The sequence below is a fragment of the Ictidomys tridecemlineatus genome, chromosome 5 (assembly GCF_052094955.1).
Source record: "Ictidomys tridecemlineatus isolate mIctTri1 chromosome 5, mIctTri1.hap1, whole genome shotgun sequence".
In the NCBI taxonomy this organism is placed as follows: Eukaryota; Metazoa; Chordata; class Mammalia; order Rodentia; family Sciuridae; genus Ictidomys; species Ictidomys tridecemlineatus.
Window position 1 is genome coordinate 109395293 of NC_135481.1, and position 26983 is coordinate 109422275.

General features: G+C 41.5%; 2 protein-coding genes across 18 annotated transcripts in view; one reads left to right on the top strand and one right to left on the bottom strand.

Moving 5' to 3' along the window:
- The window catches only part of Ptpn21 (protein tyrosine phosphatase non-receptor type 21), an 81013-nt gene extending 64044 nt beyond the window's left edge, over nt 1–16969 (bottom strand). For 2 of the 4 annotated variants that reach the window (XR_013439196.1, XM_078050665.1), the window contains exons 1-2: nt 13348–14107; nt 12049–12413 (exon numbers count right to left, since the gene is read on the bottom strand). Coding sequence is in view for 3 of the 4 variants with exons in the window: in XM_078050665.1 (XP_077906791.1) it covers nt 12049–12228 (180 nt within the window). In the remaining variant the exon portion in view is untranslated. Of the gene's footprint in view, nt 1–12048; nt 12414–13347; nt 14108–16476 lie in introns of those variants that run through there. The other 2 variants (XM_078050666.1, XM_078050667.1) reach the window with 2 other exon arrangements.
- Nucleotides 16970–25899: 8930 nt separating this feature from the next.
- The window catches only part of Zc3h14 (zinc finger CCCH-type containing 14), a 79697-nt gene continuing 78613 nt past the window's right edge, over nt 25900–26983 (top strand). For 8 of the 14 annotated variants that reach the window (XM_078050680.1, XM_078050686.1, XM_078050681.1 and 5 more), the window contains exons 1-2: nt 25900–26117; nt 26471–26513. In XM_078050680.1, coding sequence (XP_077906806.1) covers nt 26082–26117; nt 26471–26513 — 79 coding nt within the window. In that variant the 5' untranslated portion in view covers nt 25900–26081. The remainder of the gene's footprint in view (nt 26118–26470; nt 26514–26983) is intronic. The other 6 variants (XR_013439201.1, XR_013439202.1, XM_078050679.1 and 3 more) reach the window with 1 other exon arrangement.

The following is a 26983-nucleotide window of genomic DNA, read 5'->3' on the forward strand; positions in this document are numbered from 1 at the left end:
AATCTTAATTATTCCCTCTATCTTATCTCACCAAAGACAGTGAGTAACATGAACAATATTTCTACATGTTGTAACTTAACACTATGGGGACTGAACCCAGGGGTGCTTTACCATTGAGCTATATCCCCCATCCCTTTTTATTTTTTTGAGACAGGATCTTATTAAGTTGCTAAGGATCTCACCAAGTTGCTGAGGCTGCCCTCTCAATCCTCCTGCCTCAATCTCTCATGTCACTGAGATTACAGGCATGCATCACCACACTGGCCCCGAGAATCACTTTTGTCAGATTAAGTTTATGGTTGTTTTGTACAACATAAAAACAGTTTTGATGCTGGGGGGAAAGGATAATAGGGAGATAAAGGAACTTAGAAAGAGGATTTTAGAAATCTAACTGAATATGGGTTGTAATGTATTTTAATAAAGAACCTAGTAAAGGCTGATTTCTATTGCCTGAAAGAATATTATTTAATGTTCTCCATTACCTTAAAGAGAATACAACAGCCAGGCACAGTGGCACATATCTTTAATCCCAGCAACATGGGAGATGGCAAGCTCGAGGCCAGCCTCAGCAATTTGTGACAGCCTCAGCAACTTAGCAAGACCCTGCCTCAAAATAAAGAAAGAAATAGGGATGTAGATCTCACTGTTAGAGCACCCCTGGATTCAGTACGTAGTATCCTCCCAAAAGTTAAAAATTAAAATACAATATAGTATTGTTTTATTATATTTAAGATACTTTTATTAAATTTCTATTGTATTTTTATTACATTTAAAAATAACTTTTATGCTGGGCATGGTGGTGCACACCTGTAAATCTAGCTGAGGAGGCTGAGGCAGGAGGATCACGAGTTCAAAGACAGCCTCAGCAAAGCAAGGCACTAAGCAACTCAGTGAGACCCTGTTTCTGAATAAAATACAAAATATAGCTGGGGATGTGACTCAGAGGTCGAGTGCCCGAGTTCAATTCCTGGTACCCCCTCAAAAAATTTTTTTATTATATTTAAAAGTAGAAGAGGATGAACTAGCCATGGACATGTATATACTATTAGCAAAACAGATATTATTCTATATCCAACTACTCTATATTTTCAAGAAATAGGATGATAAAAGTCTCAATTTTTTAAAAAAAGGCAAATAAATAAGAGAATCATGAGCCAGGAATGGTGGTATACACCTATATCTCAGCAACTGAGGAAGATTAAGCTCAAGGCAAGCCTCAGGAACTGAACAAGACCTATTTCAAAAGTAAAAATTAAAAGGACTGGGGATATAGCTCAGAGGTAAAGTACCCCTGCCTGAATTCAATACCCAGTACTAAAAACAAAAAACAAACAAAAAAAGCATCATGACCTGTAGAAGAAAAATTTGAAATGGAATAACAATTCCTAGTGGTCATATCCTCATGTCCATAATTCACACAGGGGAGCATGGAAACCCTCCAGTGGTATGATGCTGTACCAGGTGTGAATGCACCTATATGCTTGTAGCTAACTGCAGTGATCCAGCTCATCAATAGAGGCACAGCAAATATTCCAATAGAATTCCTAATTCTACCATTTTTTTTTCCTTGCTTGAGTGTAGATTCTGCATCTGGAAGGTCCCAAATTCATCTAAGAGTAGTGCAACTAGATATTGCTTTGGAAAATCTCTCAGCAGGGAATTCTCTGGGGATGTATTTCATCAGCCTGATAATTCCAACTGTGCCAGGGAACAGGCCACAAAAGGCTTCCCATCCAACAGTTGCTGCCTTGAACACCTGAGGGATTCCCATCAGTTTGGTGCTGGCCATGAGGACTCAAGTTCTTTCTTATGCTTATCTTTCTTTGCCTCAGGTGACTTCAAAAACATATTTTAAGCAGAATAGTAAATTATAAACAAAAAAATTATAATAAGTGATATCAAATATCTCAAAAGTACTTAAAATTTCCATCAGATTTGGGAGGCCACACTGTAGGAGTTATCATTAAGGGCAAGGACACAATAACAGGCCACTTGTCACTTGCCAAAGGTTACATTCTGAATACGCAGATCAAGGAGCCAGAACTATTCTCTAATTGTGGTCTCTGCCATATAATCATGAACAAGTTACTTATGTTCTCAAGCAATACTCATTTTTATTAGCACTGTTTTTAAGTCCCCTTAAATGGTATAAAATTTCATATTGGGGGGCTGGGGTTGTGGCTCAGTGGTAGAGTGCTTGCCTAGCATGCACGAGGCACTGGGTTCAATCCTCAGCACCACATAAATGTAAAATAAAGATATTGTGTACACCTAAAAAAATAAAAAATAAATATTTTTTTAAAAACTCATATTAGGTTTTCTTTAATAGAGGATGTTCTTCACGAATGGATGAAAATACCAATATTTGAATTGCTTTTCATTTAGAAAAATGGCAGTCCAATAGAAAAAGAGTGTATTGTTGAGGAAAGTGCTCAACCAGGAGCTGAAAAAGCCGAATACTAGTCTTGAGCTGTCACTAATTGTATAGCAGTGTACAATGAAATCTGCATTCTGGTGGTGCGTGACTGAAAACCATACAAACAGCAATGCATAATTTTAGATACACTCATTATTATTAATCACACTGCATACTTCTGTTATAACACTATAATAAATAATTCTCAAGTGTTCTTTCCTGAAGTCATTATCCAAACGTAAGTTCGACTTCAAAATATGTGCCAGCCATTAAAACAGACAAGTCAAACTGTACTTGTCTAATCATCACCTGTGAGTACAAACTATAGGCAAACAAGAATTAAGGTTTTCTTCTGGAAAGAAAAGATATTATTGTGAATGTATTAATTCTCAGCAGTGTACTTCCAAATTTAATGGACTGATTTAATGATATGACCTCTCCAGTTGTTTTTGTCTGATCCATTTTTCCGCTCTGTGTATTAATCCAATTAACAAATTTACATAATGAAAAAGAAAATGGAAATGGCAGAATTGCCAGTTAACGAGTTTTTTTTTTAATTTGTTGATGAACCTTTATTTTATTCACTTATTTTCATATGTGGTGCTGAGAATCGAATCTAGTGCCTCACACATGTGAGGCAAGTGTTCTACCACTGAGCCACAACCCCAGCCCTAATGAGTGTTTTATAGACTCTGCTCATCTTTGGTCCGTTCCATCATCAAGATGGTAGAAAGAAACAAGAAGTCAGAGCTGGGGATTGTGGCTCAGAGGTAGAGTGCTCGCCTAGCATGTGTGAGGCCCTAGGTTCGATCCTCAGCACCATATATAAATAAAAATAAAGATCCATCAAAAACTAAGGAATTTTTTTTTAAAAAAGAAAAAACAAAATGTCAATTACACTCAGTGTTAAATTAAACATATGTAAGGAGCTGGACACAGTGGCACACACCTATAATCTCAGCAACTCAGGAGACTGAGGCAAGAAGATTGCAAGTTCAAGCCAGCCTCAGCAACTTAGCAAGGCTCTAAGTAACTTAGCAAGACCCTATACCAAAATTTTTAAAATTTTAAAAAGAAGGTTGAGGATGTAGCTCATTGGTAAAGCAACTCTGGATTCAATCCCTTGGAAAAAAAAAAAAAAAGAAAGAAAATATAAAACACCAAAAATAGGTGCTTGGCAAAATGGTCAGTAGCCAATAAACAGCTATCTTTTAGGAATTTGAACTCAAATTCTTCTGCTACCAAAAGTCTACCTTTCATCAAAATCCCACACTGCCAACAGCAGCTGAATTTAATGGCACAAAGTTCAATCTGCTGAAAATGCACTTGACATTGAAATTAACTTGTCAAGTCAAAGTATAAGCTTTCTAAATAACTAATATAAATGAGTCAACACAATTTGCTTTTAGAATCATAAAGAAAATGAGGCTTTGCCTCCTAGTATGAAATTACTCATATATTTTCTTAGTCTGTTCGTTAAATCATATTCAAAATAACACAATTACTCTTATTTGTAAATTTAAACACTGCATACCTTTTAAGGCTCTCATTTAGGTAATCCACTATTTTAGAAAGTGGCACAAAAACCTGATAAGTTATCTTTACTACATGATAATTCTCATATAGAATTTGTGGCATGCAGTTTTTCCTAGTAAAATTAGCACCATAAGTAAAATCTTAAATTGACTCTGGATATCCAACCAATGCATAAAAGATAAAGGAAATCTATGTGACATTTGTTTATAAATAAATTGCTAGAAAACTGAATAGGAAAATATTTGCTAGAATATTGTTTAAAAAATGTTGTTGAGGTAGGGTGTATATCTGATAAGAAAAATGAAATAGATGTCTGGAGAACAAATGCCTGGAGAATTTAATTAATGTAAGAAGTATGACTCATACATTCATTCACTGAAGATTTGTCACACACCTTCTGTCAGGATGGGCACAAAAGTGCAACCTGGTAGGGAAGACAGACATGGATCACTTGTACAATGAAGTGGTACACCCTGCAACCCTTTCCTCCCTGAAAGGAGTTTTACCTTAATAGTAAGTTTACTCATCAAGAAAATGAATGCCCCAATAGCCCTTCCTGAGACTTAAAGATGGAGGCCACAGAAAAAAATGGCCATTTGTGGAGGAAGAGAGAGACTATATTTAGAAGCATATTAATTTCTTAATACCGAGATCCTGCTGGAGGCAGTGGCGCATGTCTGTAATCCTGGTGGCTCACAGCTTGGGATGCTGAGACAGAAGGATAGCAAATTCAAAACCAGCTTCAGTAATGGCAAGGTGCCAAGCAACTAAGTAAAACCCTGTCTCTAAATAAAACACAATAGGGCTGGGGATTTGGCTCAGTGGTTGAGTGCCCCTGAGTTCAATCCCCAGTACCCAACCTCCCCAAAATACGGGGGTCCCTTAGGTAGGATAGAGGGACTGGGGATGGACAAAAGGTTAGGTAAGGGGCACCCAAATAGCTAGGAGGAAGGAGTACTGGTATAGCATAGTAGGTTAAGTACAATCTATAGTCACCTATAATGTTTCAAAATACCTAAAAGAGTTTGAAAGTTCCCAACACATAGAAGTGAAGTGATTAATGTTTGAGGAGATAGAAATACTAATAACCCCAGTCTTTTTTGGGGGGGATACTGGGGACTGAACTCAGGAGTACTCGGCCACTGAGCCACATGCCCAGCTCAATTTTGTATTTCATTTAGAGACAGGGTTTCACTGAGTTGCTTAGCATCTCGCTTTTGCTCAGATTGGCTTTGAAAACACCATACTCCTGACTCAATCTCTCAAGCCACTAGGATTACAGGTGTGCACCATGGCTCTCAGTTTACCCAATTTGATTATTATATATTATATACATGTATCAGATTACTGTACTTTACTCTATATGTACATATGTCATGTGTTCATTTTTTAAAAAGCAAAGATCTTGATTTGTTCATAAATATTACATCCTCTCAACATCTTAACTCTGGAGAAAGACAACCAGAGAAAAGACCCTGTTGTATGGAAACAAGGGGAAACTGCCTCATCCACCAACACAGTTACTGAATAAATGTCACTTACCTTAAAATTCAACATTCTTTGCATTTAGATTGATGAGTAAGGACAATAGTTCAGCCTGGGCCCATGGACTGGGGAGAAAGAGTCACCTGAAACTGTATGCAAAACCCTGTGTTTTCATCAGATTCTCAAAGGGGTCCAGTGGACCCCAATAAGTTTAAAAGTCCAAGTTTAAAGAGAAGACTGCAGATAAGAACTCAAGTTCTGCTATACCCAAAGGACCTAAAAACAGCATATTACAGGGACCAGTCACATCGATGTTTATAGCAGCACAATTCACAATAGCTAAACTGTGGAGCCAACCTAGATGCCCTTCAGAGGATGAATGGATAGAAAAAATGTGGCATTTATACATAATGGAATATTATTCAGCAATTAAAAATAATAAGATCATGGCATTTGCAGGGAAATGGATGGCATTAAAGCAGATTATGCTAAGTGAAGTTAGCCAATCCCAAAAAAACAAATGCCAAATGTCTTCTCTGATATAAGGGGGGTGACTCAAAATGGGGTTGAGAGGGAGAGCAAGGGAGGAAAAAAAAAAGAACTCAAGTTCTGGATATTGTGCTTATTAGTTGTGTGATTCTGAGCAAACCATCTGAACTTTTCATAACTTCAGTTTCCTCATTTTAAAATGATTGAAAAGATAATGTCTGATCTGTGGCAAAGAGTAAAGATTAGGCAAGGTAAACTTCCAGCACAATAACTTCTTTCACCAAAATGGAGGACAAGCAGAATACCATCAAAACTTCAGTTATTATAATAAATGGAATCTGAAAACATACAACAAGAAGAGACAGAGAGAGTCCCCAAAACCTTTGTAATTCAACCCACAAACCTCCGCATGTGAGCAAATTCATGCTAAATTCCAAATGGTCATGAGACTACTGTGGCAAATTGATGATGAGTCTCTTAAGTGAAAATTCCTACTAGAAAACAAACATCTTGGATTATTAGCACTTAAATATATTAGACATTAAACTAAAGCTGCATAGTACTGTATTTCTTTAAATAAACAGGTTTCCAAATGATGTAACAGCTTATATGATTATATAGTGTATATTTTTAAATGCATGACATATCCATGTTTGTGTTTATTGTCTATTTCTTAGTGTTCTAGACCAAATGAGAAAAGTAACAGAAAACCTAAAACTCAAGAAAAATCATTGATCATTTATCATTGCTTTTGGACTTCAGAAAACTTTATTTAGATGGAGAGGCCAACCTAACATATTTGCTTCAATATTTGGTCCAATAACTCTAACTGAAAATATTTACTGATCCTTGTCTATACCTCAATGTTATCTGTGTTACAACACGCATACCTGAATTAATAACTACTCCACTCAAAAGTTTAAAAAGCTCACAGATAATACTTTTCCCTTACACATATTTAGGCTATTTTTAGAGCCCAGATGAAAACAGCCAGTACAGAAGGAAATGCACATGAAATTCCTGAGGTCTACTCAGATAACAGTCAAGATAGGTCAGTAGATATTTCAAATACCTAAGATGCTAATTTCAAATAAAACACTCCTGTGGCCAAGAACACTTTCTAAAGTTGTGTTTGAAAGCAATGGTTTGCATTATATGTTTGATTCCACAAATCCCTTAGCTAAAAATTATTCCCATAGACCAGAAAGCACTGTGAGAAGAATCTGTTCCAAGTGCTGTAGGAAAGCTGACCTTGCCTTGACACAGCACTCTTCCCCTGGGGAGTGCAAGAACTAGATCCCTTTCTAAGTGTTTCAGAAGCCCCAAAGTGAAAAAGAAACAAAAATCTACAGAAAAAGGTGCTTCATTCTGAATACAAAGCTCTGGAAATGGTCAGCTCTCTCTGGGAAATAAAATCATAGGGCAAATAAAGGTTCACTGCTCACCTGCTGTCCACACTCACCAATCTAAATGCAAAGCAACAATACTGAGTCTTAAGCTAAGTAGATATTTATTCAGCAACTAAGTACTGCAAGGTGCAAGGCACTGTTCACATACCAGGGATACCCCAGTGAAGATCAATCCTACCCCAATGGAGCTTACCACATGCAAAAGAACAAAAAATGTGTGTAATGTACTGCAAATACAACTTAGAAAACACTTCATGAGGATCGATGATAAATCACAACAGGGTAACCAAATATCCAAAGCTTGAAACCAAAACTGGAGAGGTGAAAAAATTATCTTGAAAAGATTTCCATGGTTTCAGAACTTTCTTATATCCTGAAGATTAAAAAATTCCTTAAACCTCAATCAAATGTAAATTTAAGCTGAATATGACCTTAAAAATCAAAGAAGGCAAAGCATATCAGAACAGTTTGCAATGAATCTAATTGAAATCCACAATGGCATGATAAAATGTGATTATAATATCTATTGCTGAACAAGAATTTTTGAAAAAGTAATACCTTAGAGAAAAAAATATAAACCTAAACCAAAATTTTATAAAACTTTTTTTTAATCCTAAGATTTTAGCATAAGAGGGAAGAAAAAGGCAAAAAAGAGCAATTAAAACCCTACTGAAGCTATGTTTTTTAGGGCGACACTGATAAATTAATTTTTCGGCTACCATGGAAAGAGGTGTTCAAAATAGTACCACTAAATTATGACGGCACGCTAGCACTTTAACAGCTTATAGTAATGGTTAAGAAGTGTGACCACTGTAAGAACATTTTACAAACAAGCATGACTCTGTCAATAAATGAAAGAAATAATAATATTACAAAAGTAAGAAAAGAGGGCTGGGGATGTAACTCAGTGGTTACAGCACTTGCCTGAATGCACAAGGCCCTGTGTTTGATCCCCAGTACCACAAAAATTAAAAAGAGAAAAAGGAAAGAAAAAGGAAAAGAGCTGGGCTGGGGTTGTAGTAGACCGCTCGCCTAGCACATGCGAGGGCCTGGGTTCGATCCTTAGCACCACGTATAAATAAATTTTAAAAAGGTATTGTGTCCAACTACAACTAAAAAATAAATATTAAAAAAAAAGGAAAAGAGCTCATCTGAAGAAAATTTAGTCAGTCACCACAACATGGCATAAGAGTCACAAGTAACGATAGTAATTAAGATTAACAATTATCAGGAGTTTCCTAAATACCAGGTTATTTGCTAAATATCTTACATTTAACATTAAACCCTCCAACCGCCATCAAATAGATACTATTATTATACCCGATTTGAAAAAGAAAAAAAGTAGATTTGAGAAATTAAGTAGTTTAATAATGATTTAATAAGTGATAGCACTGGGATCCAATCCCAGGAGTTTCTGACTCTATTGGAGATTGCCTTGAGCACTATGTCAAACAGCCTTCTCAAGTGGTCAATAGAGGCAAAGATCATGGAAGCACTGTCCAGAGGAAAGGAACTTTCCCCGATTCACTGGAACCTGCCAGGTCCTACAGACAGCACTACTCCCCTGATGAAAATATGTAACTTTTTCCATGCTCACAGAACACTACTGGTTGGCCATAGCTTCCACATGGCTTACCTGCAGGGAGATCATGACCTGGCTCTGAAAGCATGCAAACTTGGGGCCCTTGGGAGTTCCATAGCACATTATAAATTACTAAACTTGTATCCTGGTTTTACATACCATCCTTATTGTACTGGTTTATCCCAGGTCCTCCCAGCAATATTGGGATTTTAAGCCTGACCATCAGACTGTGTGCTGATTCCACAAGGTGACACTGCCCCATGGGAATGGCCATGCCCAACTGACACCTTCTTATCTCACCACCTCCTTCAAAACCTCTATAACAGGGGCTGAGGTTGTGGCTCAGTGGTAGAGCACTAGCCTAGCACATGGGAGGCACTGGGTTCAATCCTAAGCACCACATAAAAATAAGTAAACAAAATAAAGGTATTATGTCCAACTACAACTAAAAATATATATATATTTTTTTAAACTCTATAATATAATTTCAAAATTGGAAAGAAAGTTTTCAAATTCCCCTTAGATTCATAAAGACTTTCAGAGGTTCTGAAGAAAATATTGTAAAATTTAGAATGAATGACAGGCAAAGAATTTCAACAGCTCTAAGAGGCTACTGTTATCATTAACAGGAATATGTTCTCACAGCTTTACTGTGCATCCCCTATAACTGCCATCATAAAAGTGAAATGGTATGCAAATAAACGAAAGAGTATAGACTCCCCTGGCCCTCTACCAATTTATATTTGGGCAGTAATAACGTTTTAACAGCCAAATCTGCACACCATAATCATTCTTTTCTCAGTGGGAGAATAGTGCAAGATACCAACATACTGATTATTTCTTGGTATGTAACACAAGCAAGGAACAGGTGTTATCCCACTCAGATTATTTCTGAACAGTCCTATGGTAAGATTAGACCTGGTGCTTGAGCCATCTGTTTACATGCTACAGTTTAGAGCTTCTGGAGCTTTCAAAAGAAAAGTTTGCTACACAAACTTTCTAACCATGTCTGCAGTTAAATGTTGAAGATAGGATGGTCTCTCCAAGGGCAAGACATTTTCTAGGGACTATGCCTATTCCCTCTGAAAGTACTCTGCTCTTCTGTTAAAAATCAAGTTCATAATATACCAAGTTGTATGAAGCTGCTTGTTTCCTGAGACAGATAACATCTAGCTGGAAATGGCAACTTTTCTGGACCTCTTAACTAACAGAAGGAAAGCAATGCCATGGGTCCAGTTCAACCTGCATTTACTGAGCACATTCCATACCTGGTACTCTAGGTACACAAATAAATAAACCAGTTCCTTGAAAAGCTTTCTAGGGATGATAGGCACACCTTTATACATTTGGATGAAATTTACAGAAAACAAAAAAACAATGTAGGAAAAAAAGGATGGGTAAAGATGCAAAAACAAAAGAAATGTAAGTAAACAGGATTGACTCGTCACTGAAACCACCCTCCTGGTTTACTTTCTTCTCCTCTTTGGGCTGACCTGTGGGTTTCATTCCAAGGCTCTCCCTTCCTCTATTCAACCCTGAGGCGTCTGCTACATCCTCTTTTCCTCCCCTGGACAGCCTCATCTCCTCTCTCCTAACTTCAATTAGCTCACCTATGCTGATGATTCCCAAATCTCTCTAGCCCGGTTCTCTTACATGAGCTCCAGATGGGAATATTCACCTGTCTGTCCAAGTGGCACCTCCAACTTGATATTTATTTCTGAAACTGTACTCCATTCTTTCTTTTTTGTTTCCTCTCCCAATTATATTCCCCACCATCTACTGAAAACCTGAGTACAGAGCTAGACCCCTTGCTAACCCCTCCCCAACACCTAGCAAGGTAGGTAGTTCCTAAGTATTTCCAGATCCCACCTACTTCTCCCCATCCCTATCCAAGTCCAGGTAACCACAATTTACACTTGAACTATTCCTCTTGTCACAAAAGAAAATCACACCAGACCTTCGTTTAAAAATCCTTCACTATTTTGGATAAGTCCAAAACCCTAAACAAAATTCCTGCATTAAGGAATCCCTACCCTCAGTCCTTCCTCTTTCTGCTTGGCCTTCAAGGAGACCTGCTGCCTCTCCATCTTTGGCTTCAAGCAGTTCCCTTTGTTGGAACAGTCTTTTTAGCCCCTGGCAAGATTCCCTTACCCCACTCTTCAGGCTGCAGCTCAGAGACAATTGGCCTGAAAGCTTTCCCTTTGCTGCCTGTCCCTATGCCCTCTACTTCCCTATCACAGCATGTATCATCATGAATTCTCATTAGTATCAATGCTAGAGTGAACCTATGTACTTGGCACTGTTAGGTCTTCAATCCTGAATGAACAAATGATTTTGCCAGGGGAAAAATTTTGTCTATTCCTGACTTTTTGCAAACTATAAAATAATGAGATTTCCAGTTGGGAATATAGGATGGGCATTTAAGTGGAATAACCAGTTTCTCTTCCTTTCCCTTACCCCAAACCAGGCAGCCAAACACAGGGAGGGCCCTTAGTTTAATTAGAGCCCTTTCTTTACAGGCCTTACATAGCATTTTAAATTTAAGGCATTATGTGGATACGAGGACTCCACAAATTCCTAGCAACTAGATTAGGGGTTTCCCATGGCAAAACTTCCTATGATTACTGTTACAGACTAGTTATTAGAGCTTATTACTTCGCATGCACATTGAATCACACAACCACTCTGAGAATTTGGTGCCGGTCATCCCCATGGTTCAGAACTGGGATGCCACAATATCAGGTAACTTCCACAAGGTAACACCACTCACCAGAATTCAAGCTCAGACAATACATCTCTAGAATCTTGGCCTGCCCTATGGAAAGTAGCCAGTGAATGAATGGTCAATCAGGAGATCAAGATGACCCACTGGGGGCTATATTAGAAAAGAGGCACTTGGATAACCCAAAATGCACTCATATTTGATTCGCAGATGCATCTTGGGAAACATGTTCAAATCACAGGCACTGTTAATTCTCTTATGGGGCACCACGATGGGGAAAGCTTTTTGGTCACAGGGAGGGCTTGCAGGCTGAACTAATACATCACAGGTAGAGCAAGCGATGGGTGTCCCAACACACATCCTGCATGAAGCCAGGCCAGAGGAGCCTGTAGCCTCTTTCATAGCATACCTCCCGCAGCTCCAGTCTTTGGGCCACAGCTTCCAGGCTCTCCTGGCCAGTGCTCTCCACAGACAATGTGAACTCCACAAACTCGTTATTGAGCAGCTGGATGCGCGCAACCAGGCAGCTCTTGCTGGACACCGTGTAGCGCCGGGTGCGTTTCAATTTCAATCCAAATGGCAGTGGCATCTTCTCCCTTCAAGAATGGAGGGGCAAAGAAGGAAAATCCCGCGGTGATGACGTCGGGAGACAGCGGCCCTCTCTTGAAGGGATGAACACTGTCCAGTTTCGCGCCGCTCACCCAGCAGCTGCCGCCGCCATTAAAAAGCAACAGAGTCTCCAGAGGCCAAGAGAAGGGAGCATCCACGCCAGCGCTGAGGAAAGAGGAACACATTAATTAATTACACCAAACACGGTAACTCTGGACTTGGCTTTCAAAAACAAACAAAAACAAAAAATCAATGCAACTGGGCCTAAAGAACAAGCGCTCCTCTCCGCTGGAAAAGAAGGCACTAACAGGATCAGGAGGCACTGGGGAAGTTCACCATCAGAGCCGAGGGCTGGGCCCGGGGTCAGACTCCACCCCTCACTCTACCCTACAAATAGTGATGACATCCTGTGGCTATGGTCAGGATTAAATAATAGCACCACTATAATCCCAAATTCGGTAATGAGTATAAAAACGGTCATTTTAATATTTAGAACTCGGGGCTGGGGATGTGGCTCAAGCGGTAGCGCGCTCGCCTAGCATGCGTGCGGCCCGGGTTCGATCCTCAGCAGCACCACATACCAACAAAGATGTTGTGTCCGCCAAGAACTAAGAAAAAAAATAAATAAATGTTAAAATTCTCTCTCTCTCTCTCTGTCCCCCTCTCTCACTCTCTCTTTAAAAAAAAAAAAAAAAAAAAAAAAATATTTAGAACTGTAGATTTTTAACAGGTAAATTAATTCTTTGGAATACTCCTATGTCACATTTTTTTTCTTCTTTTTATTGCCTAAGTGAAAATACGTGCAAAACTCCTCCCGAAGGGCTAGGCTCGAGTTCCAGACGCTTTAGGCAAATTAACCTTGAACTCCTCATAGGAGGACTAATCCCTTCTAACATATGGCAGCTGCGAGTTTCAAAGGAGGCGAATTGCTTAGCAAGCATTTGCAAAAACCCTTGCTGGCGTATAAATACGTAGGTTATCGGATTGATTGGTTTATAAACATATCATAAAAGACCCTACAAAGGCCCAGGATCAAACCGTGGTAGTTCTGGTGGTTCTCTCCTGGGTCGGGACGTCCTGGGAGGCTGTGGGCATTCACCTGAAGAGGCGGGCGAGGCCTTGAACGCCATCCTAGGCTACCGAGGAGCCGTCGGGGTTCCGCAGGACCATGAGGCTAACTAGGCGGCGGTGAACTCAGGCTCCCGCTTCCCCGCCCCACCGAGTCGAGAGCAGGCGGCGTTGCGGGGCGAACGGGTACCCTCGGAGGTCCCGGAACCCTCAGCTCGCGGCTGCGTTTCCGAGCGGAGGTGCTTGGCTAGGACCCGCCCTTCGCTCCCGGAGGTAACGTTTACAGGGGGCGGCTCGCGCCCCGCAGAAGAAGGTGAGGTTGGCGCCAGCGGGGGACGCCGACGGGGAGCCGCTGCGCCCCAAGTGCGTTACTTACAACGTTGTTAACCACACCTGTTGATGGTAACTTCTGGGCCGAAACTGGGGGCGAGCGGCAGCTGGGTACTTTGGGGTACTTTTATATCCCCGGGAATATTCGACAAAATCACAGCTATTTCCAGAGTGCTCGGCCGCTCTCACCAGCGAGCCTGGGTGGGAGCCGGGGACCGCGCGGAGCGGCGCAGTTCACCTAACCCGGGCCTCGGGAGCTGCGGCTTTCACAACCTCACGCTACTGTGGGCTGAGCAGGGACTCCATCCCAGGCTCCTCCTCCACTCCCAGTCCGCAGGCTGTCCCTCTCCTGACGGTGGCTCAGCCCCAAAGGTGATGGGCACTCAGGGATGGGGAATGGCACAGCTAGAGAACAGGATTTAGTTATTCCCCTAGCCTTTGCCGAGCTTAACATTTTGAAATTCCATCCCACAAATGTGTACTGCGTCTCTGAGCACAAGGCAGCGTAATGAGCATCTTGAGAAATCTAAGACGAATCCTAAGCCATCGCTGTCCTTAAGGAGATTACAAGCATGCTATAATTACATACAGAGCTGTATCTCTAATGAGGACCTGACCATGGTTTTCTGTCTGGTTTTTTTGTTTGTGTTTTGTTTTTTGAGATTTGGTTAAAAAAAAAAACCCAGAAAGTTGGGTTTGTTTGTTTACTTTTGTTTTTGTTTTTAATTAAAAACAAGGGGTAGAAGGCCAGAGAGGAAAACCAAAACTGGAACTACCTAAAGCAGTGTTAATAATATTTTCTGACTGCCTTCTGTAAGTAAAATCATTATAATACCGAAATGGAAAATAAATATTATAAAGATATAGTGTCCACCTGCAGTAGTTTTCATTCTCTTTGCCAGTTTCAGACTTATAAACTAAATAAAGCAAAATGAAAAAAAAAAATAAAACAATGAGAACTTTAAGAACCTTAAGTAAGCTTTGAACTAGAAGATTTTCTGATAAATCAGCAGTGTTTGTGTAGATTTTTAAAGATGGGCATGGTGGCATACACCTGTAAACCCAGTGATTCAGGAGGCTAAGGCAGGAGGATCATTGCAAGTTTAAGGCCAGCCTCAGCACCTGTCTCAAAAAGTAAAAAGGGCTGGGAAGTAATTCAGTGATAGAGCACTCTTGGTTTCAGTCCCCAGTATCTCCCCAATATATGTATACACACACACACACATACACAAATATATATACAAAATTCTCTTCCATGAGATAAGTTGGGTGATTTCAGTTTTTTATACAAACTATAATAACTGGAAACAACTGATTAGTGTGACTGAAGAGACAAGATATTGCATATATGTAAAAGAAAGATAAAACATTTGATTTAGGGGCTGTTAAAATATGATAGTTCTTCATAACAAAGAACTAAGCCTTGAAGACAATAGTTACTACACTATATAACTTAATTATTAACTTCAGCTTTGATTAAGCAAACTCAAAACTTTCAATTATCCCTGAGATTTCAAATGTTTTACAGCATCAGGGATAAGAAAAAGCCAATGTTCCTCTTTTTTATTTTGGTAAATGTTATAGCTGAAAGAGATGAGGGGTGTGTGTGTATTTACATGTATTTTTCCCCAAGAGTCTAGCTTGCTTTTTCCTTATTATATAAAACCCACTGCATTAAATAATGTTCTGCTTAGTAATTTACAAATTTATCAGTGATTTACACATCTTAATTTGCATTTGTGTACAGTATTTGCTACCAAATGATGCCATAAAGCTAAGAATGTTTGAATATAACAACCTATTAAAATAAAGAAAAATAGAAAATTAGGATTCTTTGGGGGGGCAAATAATAAGTTTGCAATAACTTGCATTATGTAAAAGAATATGCAATAATTTGAAAGGTGGTTGGGTCTGGAATTATAATTTAACTATTAAAAGAAAGATAATTCATAGTTTCTAAAAGAAAAAACTGGGAGATAATTTCTGTACAAACCTTTTCTGTTTTATAGTAAGAAAACATGTTAAATTCTGTTTCAGTACAGTTTACAAAAGGTAGTCCTGCTGCTAGTGAATTCACTTTAATTTTTCCTCTCCACATCCCCTTCCAAAAGTTTCTCAAATACATTTTTAACTCTGAATCCTGTAGGTTCACACCTACCCCAAACACACTACTTAGGGCCTCACCACATGTAACTTTGACTATGTTGATTAATATAAAAAATCATTAAGAGGACAGCGTATATGTCATCTTTAGAATGATAGGTACGTCTATTGCATTATATCAAACCTGCTTCTCACGTGCAAACATCTGTGTTGATACTCTACTATAAAACATCCTAGAAACAAAATAGACAACTATTTTCAGGGTAAAATTAGTCTATTTCACAAACTTTTAAAAAAATCTGCCAGCTACTCTTAGGCATATAAGGATTGTCACTTGAAGCACGCGAACATTCTGAATGTGCTTTCCAGCACGCACTATTATCATAAGGCTTTCTCAGCAAAAGAAAATAGGACGAGCATACCAAAAGTGGAAAATCTAATCAGGATTTGCAGAAATCACAAGTCGGAATTTGCAAATCCAGGAATTCCTTTTTCCAGAGCAAACACGCTTTACTCCAAAAACAAAACAAGGCGTTACCCAACAGTCCTTCCAAACGCCCCTTCTCTCCAAAGTTATCTGGCAAACTTCACACTTACATATTCCAAGAGATACAAACATGCCTGACTTTCAAGATCCTGAACCAGAATAAAGCCACAGAAACCCGCCGCGGAGTTCAGAAAAGTTAGAGACCCGTTTTGGAAATCCCTGGGGCAGACCCGAGCGAACCTGGGAAGGCAGGACTCCGCTCTTTGTTAGCTCCCGCCGGGGTCCGGCAGCCGCGACCCATCCTCGCGGACGCCGGGAGACCCGCGGCGCGCGCCGCCCCCTCCCGCCGGCCCGGGCCCGCGCCCTCACCTGCACCCGCGCCCGCATCCTCGGGGCCGCGCGCCCGCTCAGCGGCCCGCCTCCCCGGGCCCCGCCGCGCGGCCGCCGCAGCCGCGCCCGCACGCCAGCCCGTGCCGCTGCGCGCTCATGGGGATCGCCCGCCTCACTTCCTGTCTCCAAAAACGCGGCCCGCAGACCATTCCCCTGGGCAGAGTCCCGCGGCCACGAGGCGAAGGCCCGGGGGACGCCCGCCGGCGAGGAGCGCCGCACGTAGAGGCCCGCGCCCGCAGGGCCGGGGGCGGCAGCGAGACGGACGAGCGGACGCGGGACGCGCGGGCGGAGCGGCGGAGCGGCTGGGGCCGGGCGTCCCTCCCCCTGGCCAGGCGGGCGGGCGTACGGATCCGGGGAGGCGGCGGCGGCCCGTGACCTCAGAGAGTTGGAATGCGGGCGGCGGGGCGCGGGGGAGGCGCGGACAGCTGCGCCCGGCCGCCGGGGAGGGGGCGCGCCGCTTCTTTTTTTAATCGTGTGACCACTTATTTTAAGAGTTTCCAAATAAAGCAAGCCTGTTAATGAAATGAGGGGGGATTTCAGTTCCAGGTAAAGAGTTTTTCATTCCCGTGTTATTAGGTGGTGATCTTTAAAGGTAATTTCAGAACACCTGAAGTGCTCGCTTCTAACCATGTATTCTATAAGAAGACATGGTCAGTACGGTGGGCGATTAACACCACCAGTACCCCCAAAGAAAAGGCGATAGGCCTCGAATAACTTGTAGGTTCCCACAAGAGAGCTAGCTGTACGCTCCTCTAATACACTAGAGCTATAAAGGTGGTGACTCCACCGTCAAGTTGTTTGGAATCAAATACCAGTTCCAACACTTACTAGCGGGGTGGCTGTTTGGAAATTTCTTAACCTCTCAGTACCTGTGTCCTATAAAACGGGAATAATGTAATTATTATCTAATAAGCAGGTAAAATATATATAAGGCTACATTTAAATCTAGGCCGTATTATGCTTATTACACAGTCCATTATTGCTATTACTAGGTATTACAACATAAACTGAGGGATAAAATTGTGTGAACCCTAACACACCATTCATTACAGGAAGAGTGATCTTGGCATGTGGTGTGAGTGGTTGGAGCAGAGAAACTTTTCATTTTTGTAAATTTTAATTTCAATGATTTAATACGTTTCTGGAATGCTTTTTAATGTTAAATTTCATTTAGATCTCACTTTGTTCAACAATTAAATACTTGAATATTTACTATGCATGAGACTAGTTCCCTGCACACAAAGGACTTCTGGTCTAGTGGATGATAAACGCACTGTAAACAGTGCTGCTCCAGTGTGGGGGCCCTGACACAGAGGTATGAGTGGTACTGGAGAACAAAGCCCAGCAAGAATACCCGAAGGCAAGCAAGATCACCTGTGTTTATAATGGGGAAAAAAAAATCTGTTCTGGACGCCAAGAGGGGCTCAATTTTTGTGGAAGGAAAAAAAAAATCTGAAAATGAGCCATTTTTTTTTCTCTCTGTGCTAGAAATATTGGAATTATGTTTCACCCTTCTCCCTTTCTCATCTCCAGTTGTCATCAAGACTTGATATTTCCTCCTTTGAAATGTCTCAGTTCTTTCTTTCTTGTTCCCCCTGGTAATTTCTAAACCCAACCCTTGTAACTTTACATCCCAATTACTGCAGCAAAGGTGGTTGTCTTGCATTTATTTGGTTTCTTGCCATGTCTTACCTCTCTCCTGGGTTTATCACTTCTTCCCAGTGGACTCCCAAGGTCAAGCTGTCCTGCCTCCTTACCTTTAAAGGCTTTCTAAACTGGATTCTCAGGCCACCCTTATTTCTTACTTCTCTCTAGTGTGCCCTCTGTTCCCCAACAAGTGGTTTCCTCTAGACAGCAGTCCCTCCAGCCTTTCTTCCATTTATCTAAGCCTTCAGCCTCTCTCCAAGTCTCAGTTCAAGACTCAGCTCAAGATCACTTTCTTTTTTTTTTTTTTTTTTCTTTTTTTTGTACTGGGGATTGAACCCAGGGTTGCTTAACCACTGAGCCACATCCCCAGTTGCTCAGTTGCTTAGGGCCTCATTAAATTGCTGAGGCTAACTTTGAACTCATGCTTCTCCTGCCTCAGCCTCCCTAGTCCCTGGGATTACAGGCATGCACCATCTCAAGGGGCCCAAGACAACTTTCTAGTCACTCCATTCCATGGTGATCTCCGTACTTGGCAGGAACTTTAAAAATTGTTTCACAGAGGCTTCTTTTAGAATTCCTAGGACAGTACTGGGCAGAGAGTAGGCACTAAATAAAAACTTGTTAATTGAATCGGGAAGAAAATAAAAGAATTTTAAAAATAGAAAATGATCATAAAACCTAAGTGATGTTGGACAGCTGAGTTGAACTTCCTCCCTCACAGCCCACAGATGTTATTTACTGACCAAGTACTTAAGCTCTGTTTTCCCTCAGTCATGTTACTTTGGCAGTAACATCCCCATGGCAAGGCACATGAAAAACCCCTTCAAAGGGGTTAGATATAAAATTATGATTGGCTTATGGTTTCTATGTAAGAGAATGAGGTAATTTATATGACTCAACCCCAAAAGGTACACAAAGGCGTAATTGAAAAGTCCCCTTCCCACCCTGTCTGCTAAACACAAGCTCTTCTGGGGAGAACTAGGGTTACCTCCTTCCCTCATATATTCTACTAACATATAGGCAACCAAGTTTGTAGATCTACCTCCTCTTGTTACCCAGAAAGTGACACATACTTCTACACTGGAAGATATTACTAAAATATACAAATAAATTAAAATTTGAAAAAAGAACTGCATATAAAGTAATGAAAGATTAAAAAGTTAAAGGGGGGGGGTGGGCATATGGCTCAAGCGGTAGCGTGCTCGCTTGGCATGGGTGTGGCCCAGGTTCGATCCTCAGCACCACATATAAACAACAATGTTGTGTCCGCCAAAAACTGAAAAATAAATATTAAAATGCTCTTCCCCCCCCCTTTAAAAAAAAAAAAGTTAAAGGGGGATGCTGAGTTGTGGCTCAGTGGTCTCACATGTGTGAGGCTCTGGGTTCAATCCTCAGCACCACATAAAAAAATAAACAAACAAAATAAAAGTATTGTGTCCAACTACAACTAAAGAAGAAATCTTAAAAAAAAAAGTGATAGAAATTGTGGTTTGGATAGTGCATTGACCAGTTGTTTTCCTGGGAGTTTAAAAAAAAAAAAAAAGTTAATGTGCTTGGGTAGCATGATGAATACCCACTATATACCACTATATAAAATACAACCTCCTCAAAAGTCTAAATTGAGTCAATTCTTCACTCCACAAGGACCATGATGTCTTGGGGGAGCAGGGAAGTGAGTGAGGGTGGGGACTGGAACTAGAGAAATCAGCATTGATTTCTGGAACCCTCATCTTGAGCTTTGCCTGCTACACTCAACACTATAGCAGGTTGCAAAAGATTGAAAATTTTGTGGGAAGATTTCCCTAGTCCTCAAGGAAAGGATGATGTTGGTGATTTTTTGTTCAAATGGACAAGAAAATAGAAAAGCATGTCAATCTCATAGCAAAAGTAATTGCTGAAGTGCACGCCTGTCATCCCAGTGGCTCTAGAGATGCAGAGGCATTGCAGGTGTGAGGGCAGCCTCAGCAAGTTAGCGAGGTCCTAAGCAACTTAGGGAGAACCTGTATCAAAATAAAAACATTTTTAAAAGAGCTGGGGGCTGGGGATGTGCCTCAAGCGGTAGCGCGCTCGCCTGGCATGTGCAGAGCGCTAGGTTCAATCCTCAGAACCACATAAAAATAAAAATAAAGATGTTATGTCCACCGAAAAAAAACCAAAAAATAAATATTAAAACAATTCTCTAATAAATAAATAAATAAATAAAATAAAATAAAAGAGCTGGGGATGTAACTTAGTGGTAACACGCCCCTGGGTTCAATCCCCAGTACAAATATATATATATTCATCCCACATGTATTGGGAGTCAACTGCTACTGCAAGGAGAAAGGTGAATAAGATGCTATCCCTGTCCTCAAGGACTCACCATTTGAACAACAGGTGAATGCATAATTCTCATAAGTGTGGAAATTTACCCATGAGCATATTAACCTAAATGAATGCAATGCCTGGTTAATCACTGCAATCAGTTTCTGCTTGAGTCTGAAAAGACAAATAAAAGGACATTAAGCACTCAAAGAAGAGGGAAAAAAGCAATGCAGACTAGAGGTGACACATCCCCACCTCTTCCTTCCCCTATCTTGTACACACAGATGTACACACACACACTCATGCACACTTGCACAGGGTGTGCAAAATCCAGTAGAAGCCAGGGGCAGTAGCGCATGCCTGTAATCCCAGAGGCTCGGAGACTGAGACAGGAGAATCATAAATTCAAAGCCAGCCTCAACAATGATGAAACGCTAAACAACTCAGTGAGATCCTGTCTCTAAATAAAATACAAAAAATGGGGCTGGGGATGTGGCTCAGTGGTCACGTGTCCCTGAGTTCAATACCTGGTACATAAATAAATAAATAGATAGATAGACAAATAAATCCAGTAGAAATCAGGCCATATAGGAGACAAGAGACACTGGGGAACCAATGTTAGAGAACACAGGCCCCGTGCAGTTGGAAATTGTACTCAGGCCCTCCTGACCTCATAGTCAATGCTCTTTTCAGTTATCTTTTGTGTTTGGAAGGTAGCCCAGAGGCCTCTTAGCTGACACTATGGTTTGTTGAAATCCAGTTCTCATACTAAGCCTTAGAGAAAAATGTCATTTGTCATGGTCCAGTTTAGTCTTGTTTTTTTTTTTTTGTACTGGGGATTGAACCCAGGGGTGCTTAACCACTGAGACACACCATAGGCCTTTTTATATTTTATTTTGAGACAGGGTTTTCCTAAGTTACTGAAGCTGGCTTTGAATTTGAGATCCTCCTGCCTCAGTAGCCTCAGTCTCCAGAGCCGCTGGGATTACAGGCATACAGCACCGTGTCCCACTCAGTTAAGTCTTCTTCAGAACTCATACCTCCACCCCTTTCAATGGATTCTCTTAGGGCTTCATCATGAACACCTTTCTGGGGATAAGATGTGGTTTGTGAAGCTGCATCTTCCAGGGCAGCACCTACATCAGCCTCAAAACCCCAAATGCCATTGGCTAAGTGAGGCTATCCCTTCTGTGACTCAGACACTGTGTTTTCTGAAATCTGAAAGTATTTAAATTCTCAAATAGCCTAAAATTTCTTTTCTTATAATTGTAAGCTAATTGTCCTAAAAGTGAATACTTCCTTGAATGTTTCTTTTTTTGTTTTTTAATTGTCAATGGACCTTTATTTTTATTTATTTATATGTGGTGCTGAGGATTGAACCCAGTGCCTCACACATGCTAGGCAAGCGCTCTACCACTGAGCCACCCACCCAGCCCTGAATATTTCTTAGTAAGTTTCCTTCTTTGGTATACATATTAATGAAAATATTCTCTACTTTCTACAATATTTTTTTTTAGTTGTAGACAGACACAATATCTTTATTTAGTTATTTATTTATTTTTATGTGGTGTGAGGATTCAACCCAGTGCCTCACAGACAACAAGGCAAGTGCTCTACCCCTGAGCTACATACAACTCCAGCCCACAAAAGGGTTTTTAAAATCAATATTATTGAAACATCAACTGCCAATTTGGTAATGGCACAATAATGGCAAAGCATGTTTTTGTTCTTAGTGCTGAAATGGCAGGTAAAGGAATAGAGGTAACTTACTTGTTTTCTGGATTTTGAATGTCATGAAAGAAGAGAGTCTTGCTCATCTGTATGCTCTCGCTCCTAGCATGGTATCTAGCTCAGTCTAGGTATTTAATTTTTAATCAGCAAACATGGTGCTATTATAAGCCAGGTGCAGTTTGAAATGCTTCACAAATATTAACCTGCAGGAGAATGTTAAATATTGCAGGGGAAACTAGCATCATACCTATGCTGTATGAGGAAACTGAGGCAGGATGAGAATAAGCAACTTGTCTAAGGTCTCAGAGTGGCAGAACCATGATTCAAACCTAGACAGTCTGGCTCCAGGTCCCTGGTGTCAGTCACCCTTCTCTTCTGCCTTTCATCAATGTTGAATGAGTATATGATAGATCTGCATTTATCCATGAGGAATGCTTTTGTAAAGTAGGTATTTAATTACTCTCACCCTACAAATATTTAATAAGCACGTACCATGCGTCTAGCATCCTGAAAGAAATTTTGGAGAACTTTAAAGATTTACAGAAAATTCATAATTTTGTTAGGAAACACACACATACACACATACTGTCTCACTAGCAGTTCCCATATAGATACCATAGGAACTCAGAAGAAAGGATTATATAAGACTATGAAAGGGCCAATGGCAGTCAGACCCTAATTGACCCCACAATTCTTGCTCCTGCTATTCATTCTGTGTTGTTTAAACCTTCCCCTTGAGTGTGGATAATTTCTAGTCAATAAATATGGTAAATATGAGGAGTTTTTTTTTTGTTTTTGTTTTTGTTTTGCTACTGGGGATTTAACCCAAGGGCTTTTAACCACTGAGCCACATTCCAGCCCTATTTATATTTTACTTAGAGACAGGGAGGGTCCTGCTAAGTTGCTGAGGCTGGCTTTGAACTTGTGATCCTCTTGTTTCAGCCTCTCAAACCACTGGGATTCCAGGCGTGACCCACCACACCCATGCAGATAAGGAGTTTTGAAGATGTCAATTTGTTCCTAAATCAGTTGATTAGGGGACTGGTGAGCAAGGGCTACCTGGGAGGGCTCACCCCTTCCTCCTGGGCAAACCTAATTAGACAAAAGCCTTTAAAAGAAAGACTAGGCCTCCCCTGAGCTGAGAGGGAAGCTTCTCTTTGCTGGTTGAAGTGGAGAAGCCCTTGGCATGGAACCATAGGCAGACTCCAAGGCAGCCTCCAGTTGACAGCTCAAAATGAATTCCTGCTAAGAACCTCAAAAAGGTTGAAAAAGGAATTCTTCAGGTGAGAACCTGCCTGCCTGACATCTAATTGCAGTCTTCTGAGACTCTGGGCAAAAGACCCAGCAAAGCCATGCTTAGATTGCTGATCCATGGAAACCAGGAGATGAGAAACAGTTGTGTTTTAAGATGCTAAACGTGTGGGCATTTGTGTTTTCTCAGTAGATTAACTAATACAAATCACTCTCAGGAGCTAGTGAAAATGGAGAAGAGAGGACTCTCTTTATGTTTACCCTGCTTCTAAGGTTTATGATCAGGGAAGGGAGGAAAATTATTTAATAAGGGAAAAACCTAAATAAACCTCTAGCTTTTAGCTGACTTAAACATCAGTAACTTTGGAGGTCACACAGCTGGGAAATACATTAGTCTCCCTTTAGTTTTGCTGTAGATAACACCTCTGATGCATAGGTTATGATGATAACAGTTGCCTGGATAACTTTTTAGGACCTGAAGTCCTGACTCCTCACTTGTCCTACTGATATCCAAAGGGAATGGGATGCAAAGACTCGACATCTCTGTCTTTGTATTGTGTCTCTTTTGTTGCTTTAACTTTTTGGTCAGAGTCTACTCAGCTGTGTATGCACACAAGTCGATTAGTTGGATAAATATTTTGTCCAACTCTATAAGATTAACTTGACCGGGATTTGCTTAGCTTCTTCCCCTCCCTTCAAGTCTACTAGCTACCATGACTAGAAATACCAGACTATGAAAGCAATAAGAGGAGGTGGTACCTGAGTTCCTGAAATATCTCTGGCTATTCCTAGAAAAAAACCTGTTTATTAGACTCTCCCTCTCAGTTGTTCCTGTGCCATATCTGTAGCCCCTTAACCTGTTTGCAGCTTGAGAAGATGATTTCTAAGCATAGGCTTTACTTCTACATTCTTTGGCTACTAAGAAAACCCTTTCTTTCTCCCCTAAACGGTCTCTTTCATCTTCTCTCAATTTTCCTGAGATGAGCCTCTGAACATAGGTTGGTAACAAAATTAGGCTTCTAAGGATAAAAATAGAGAAATCAGGTTCATCACAGTGATGCATTCCTGTTATCCCAGTGACTCTGGAGGTTGAGGCAGGGGGATTTAAAGTTACAGGAAAGTCTCTGCAATTTAGTCTCAAAATAAAAATGACTGGGGGGGGGCTGGGGATGTGGCTCAAGCGGTAGCGCGCTCCCCTAGCATGCGTGCGGCCCGGGTTCGATCCTCAGCAGCACCACATACCAACAAAGATGTTGTGTCCGCCAAGAACTAAGAAAAAATAAATAAATGTTAAAATTCTCTCTCTCTCTCTGTCCCCCTCTCTCTCTCACTCTCTCTTTAAAAAAAAATAAAAATAAAAATGACTGGGGATGTAGTACATTAGTAGAGCACTAGTACCCCTCCCCGCCAAAGGAAACCAGAAGTAGAAATCAATCTGAGTAGGAGAAGGTGATGTTCATAATGCATATTTTAGTGATGAAGTCCATATTTTAATTATGAACTTGGAGAAAATAAAATGGGCATAGAAACTTAAATTTTGGAGGTGGAGTTCAGGTGTGAGTTCAAGGCAAACGGGAAATTTGGTCATTATGGTCAATTTGGTCATTATGGGCATAGAAATAACAATTGAAGGCCTGAAAATTAAAGTAGCCCAAAGGAGGGGTTCAAAGAGGAGCAGGAGGATGAATTGAGGAAGGCTACCAATGCCCTGGGGAGAGGAATGTAGAAATAGGAAAGCCAGGATGTTTGCGAAGTAAAAGGAAGGACTTCACAGCCGGGCATGGTGTTGCACTCCCATAACCCCAGTGGGTTGGGAGGCAGAGGCAGGAGGATCGCGAGTTCAAAGCCAGCCTCAGTGGTTAAGCTGATTAAGCCTCAGTGGTTAAGTGGTTAAGCCCCCCTGGGTTCAATCGCCGGTTAAAAAAAAAAAGGAAAGACTTCGCCGCATGGGATGTGTTGCTCAGGATATTCCATTTTCCTGAAAGTGTAATTACAATGCAACCTCCAGGAGGCAGTCTAGTTCCACAGGTAAGAAAACGGAAGTTTCCAGTTGAAATATAGATCAATACCATATCAAGTGAAAGCTGAATTTGAACATAGATATCACATCAAATCCATGGATCTTCCTGATACACATTTAGTTCATCTTTATTATCCACAGGAGAGTAAAATGAATAAATAGGGGACACCGGTCAAGAGAGGAATGAAGTTTCCCCAGAAGGCCCAGAGGAGAGAAGCCAGGCAATCCGCACGCCGCTGTCCTCCCTGGCGCCAGTAGAGGTCGCTAGTGCAAAGGCTTCGCGGACTGAAGTGTACGCACGCGCGGGCGCATGCGTGACTCCCCCAGCCTGCAAGGGGTCTCCGGACCGGCGGGGGCGGGCACACGCATTGCGCGCGGCCGGGGGCGGAGCAGCGCTGGAGGCGGCGGTGGCCTTCCTGCGGGGTGGGAAGCCTTAGCGGGCCCCAGGTAAACGAAGTGCTGCGCAGTGCTGTCCCCGCCGCCCGCCGCCTGCCGCGGAGCCATGGAGATCGGCACCGAGATCAGCCGCAAGATCCGGGTGAGGCCCGTGTCAGCCGGCACCTGGTGAAGGCGGGAAGCGGGGCCTCGGCGGGCGGTTGCCAGGAGTAACGAGGTCGGCGGGCCTGGCCGGGGGCGCTTCTCGCCCAGGCCGCCCCGGTCCTGTCGCGGCCACGACCACGGAGAGCGCGCCCGGGCTGCGGCGGGCGAGTTACCCCCAGCGGCGCGGAGAGCGGTCCCGGGTGGGCCGCCGGGGGTCGAGGCGCCTCCCCGCCCCCACCCGGCGGCGGAGGGGCGGGAGGCGAGGCACCGGCGAAGTCACCTCAGCGCTGCCCGGGTGTCGTTTTCCTGGAGCCGCCATTCTCACATGCACATTTGCTCTTTTTCCCTTAGAGTGCCATTAAGGGGAAATTGCAAGAATTAGGAGCTTACGTTGGTAAGTTTTTTGTTGTCGTTGTTGTTAGCCGACTAGAATTTAATTTGCAGCTGCTTGAATTTTAGTGTGTGCATTTTTCCCCCATCGTACTTCTGACATTCCGTTTTCTGCTTTCTACTCTTCTTCAAATCTGATACTCCCTGGTTACTTTCCCGTCATTTTACTGAACGTTCTTCTTTGCAACCTTCCTTTATTCTCCAGCCTTCCTTCTAATACAGTGGTTTGAAACAGTGTAGCTTCCTCCGCTAAGGTTCTTTCCTATTTCCATAACATTTTCTGGATTTTATTTTATTTTTCCTTTTGTTACTTTCCTCTTGACCTTTATTTTCAGAACTTTTACTTTGGACATGAATGTTTGATGCTTTCTGGCTTTTGCCCTGGAATGGCTCAGTGAGTTTTATCTTTAGATCTCTTTATCTTTTTCCAAGTGTTTCTTCTTTCTTGCAACAATAAAGGGTTCTCTTTCTCCC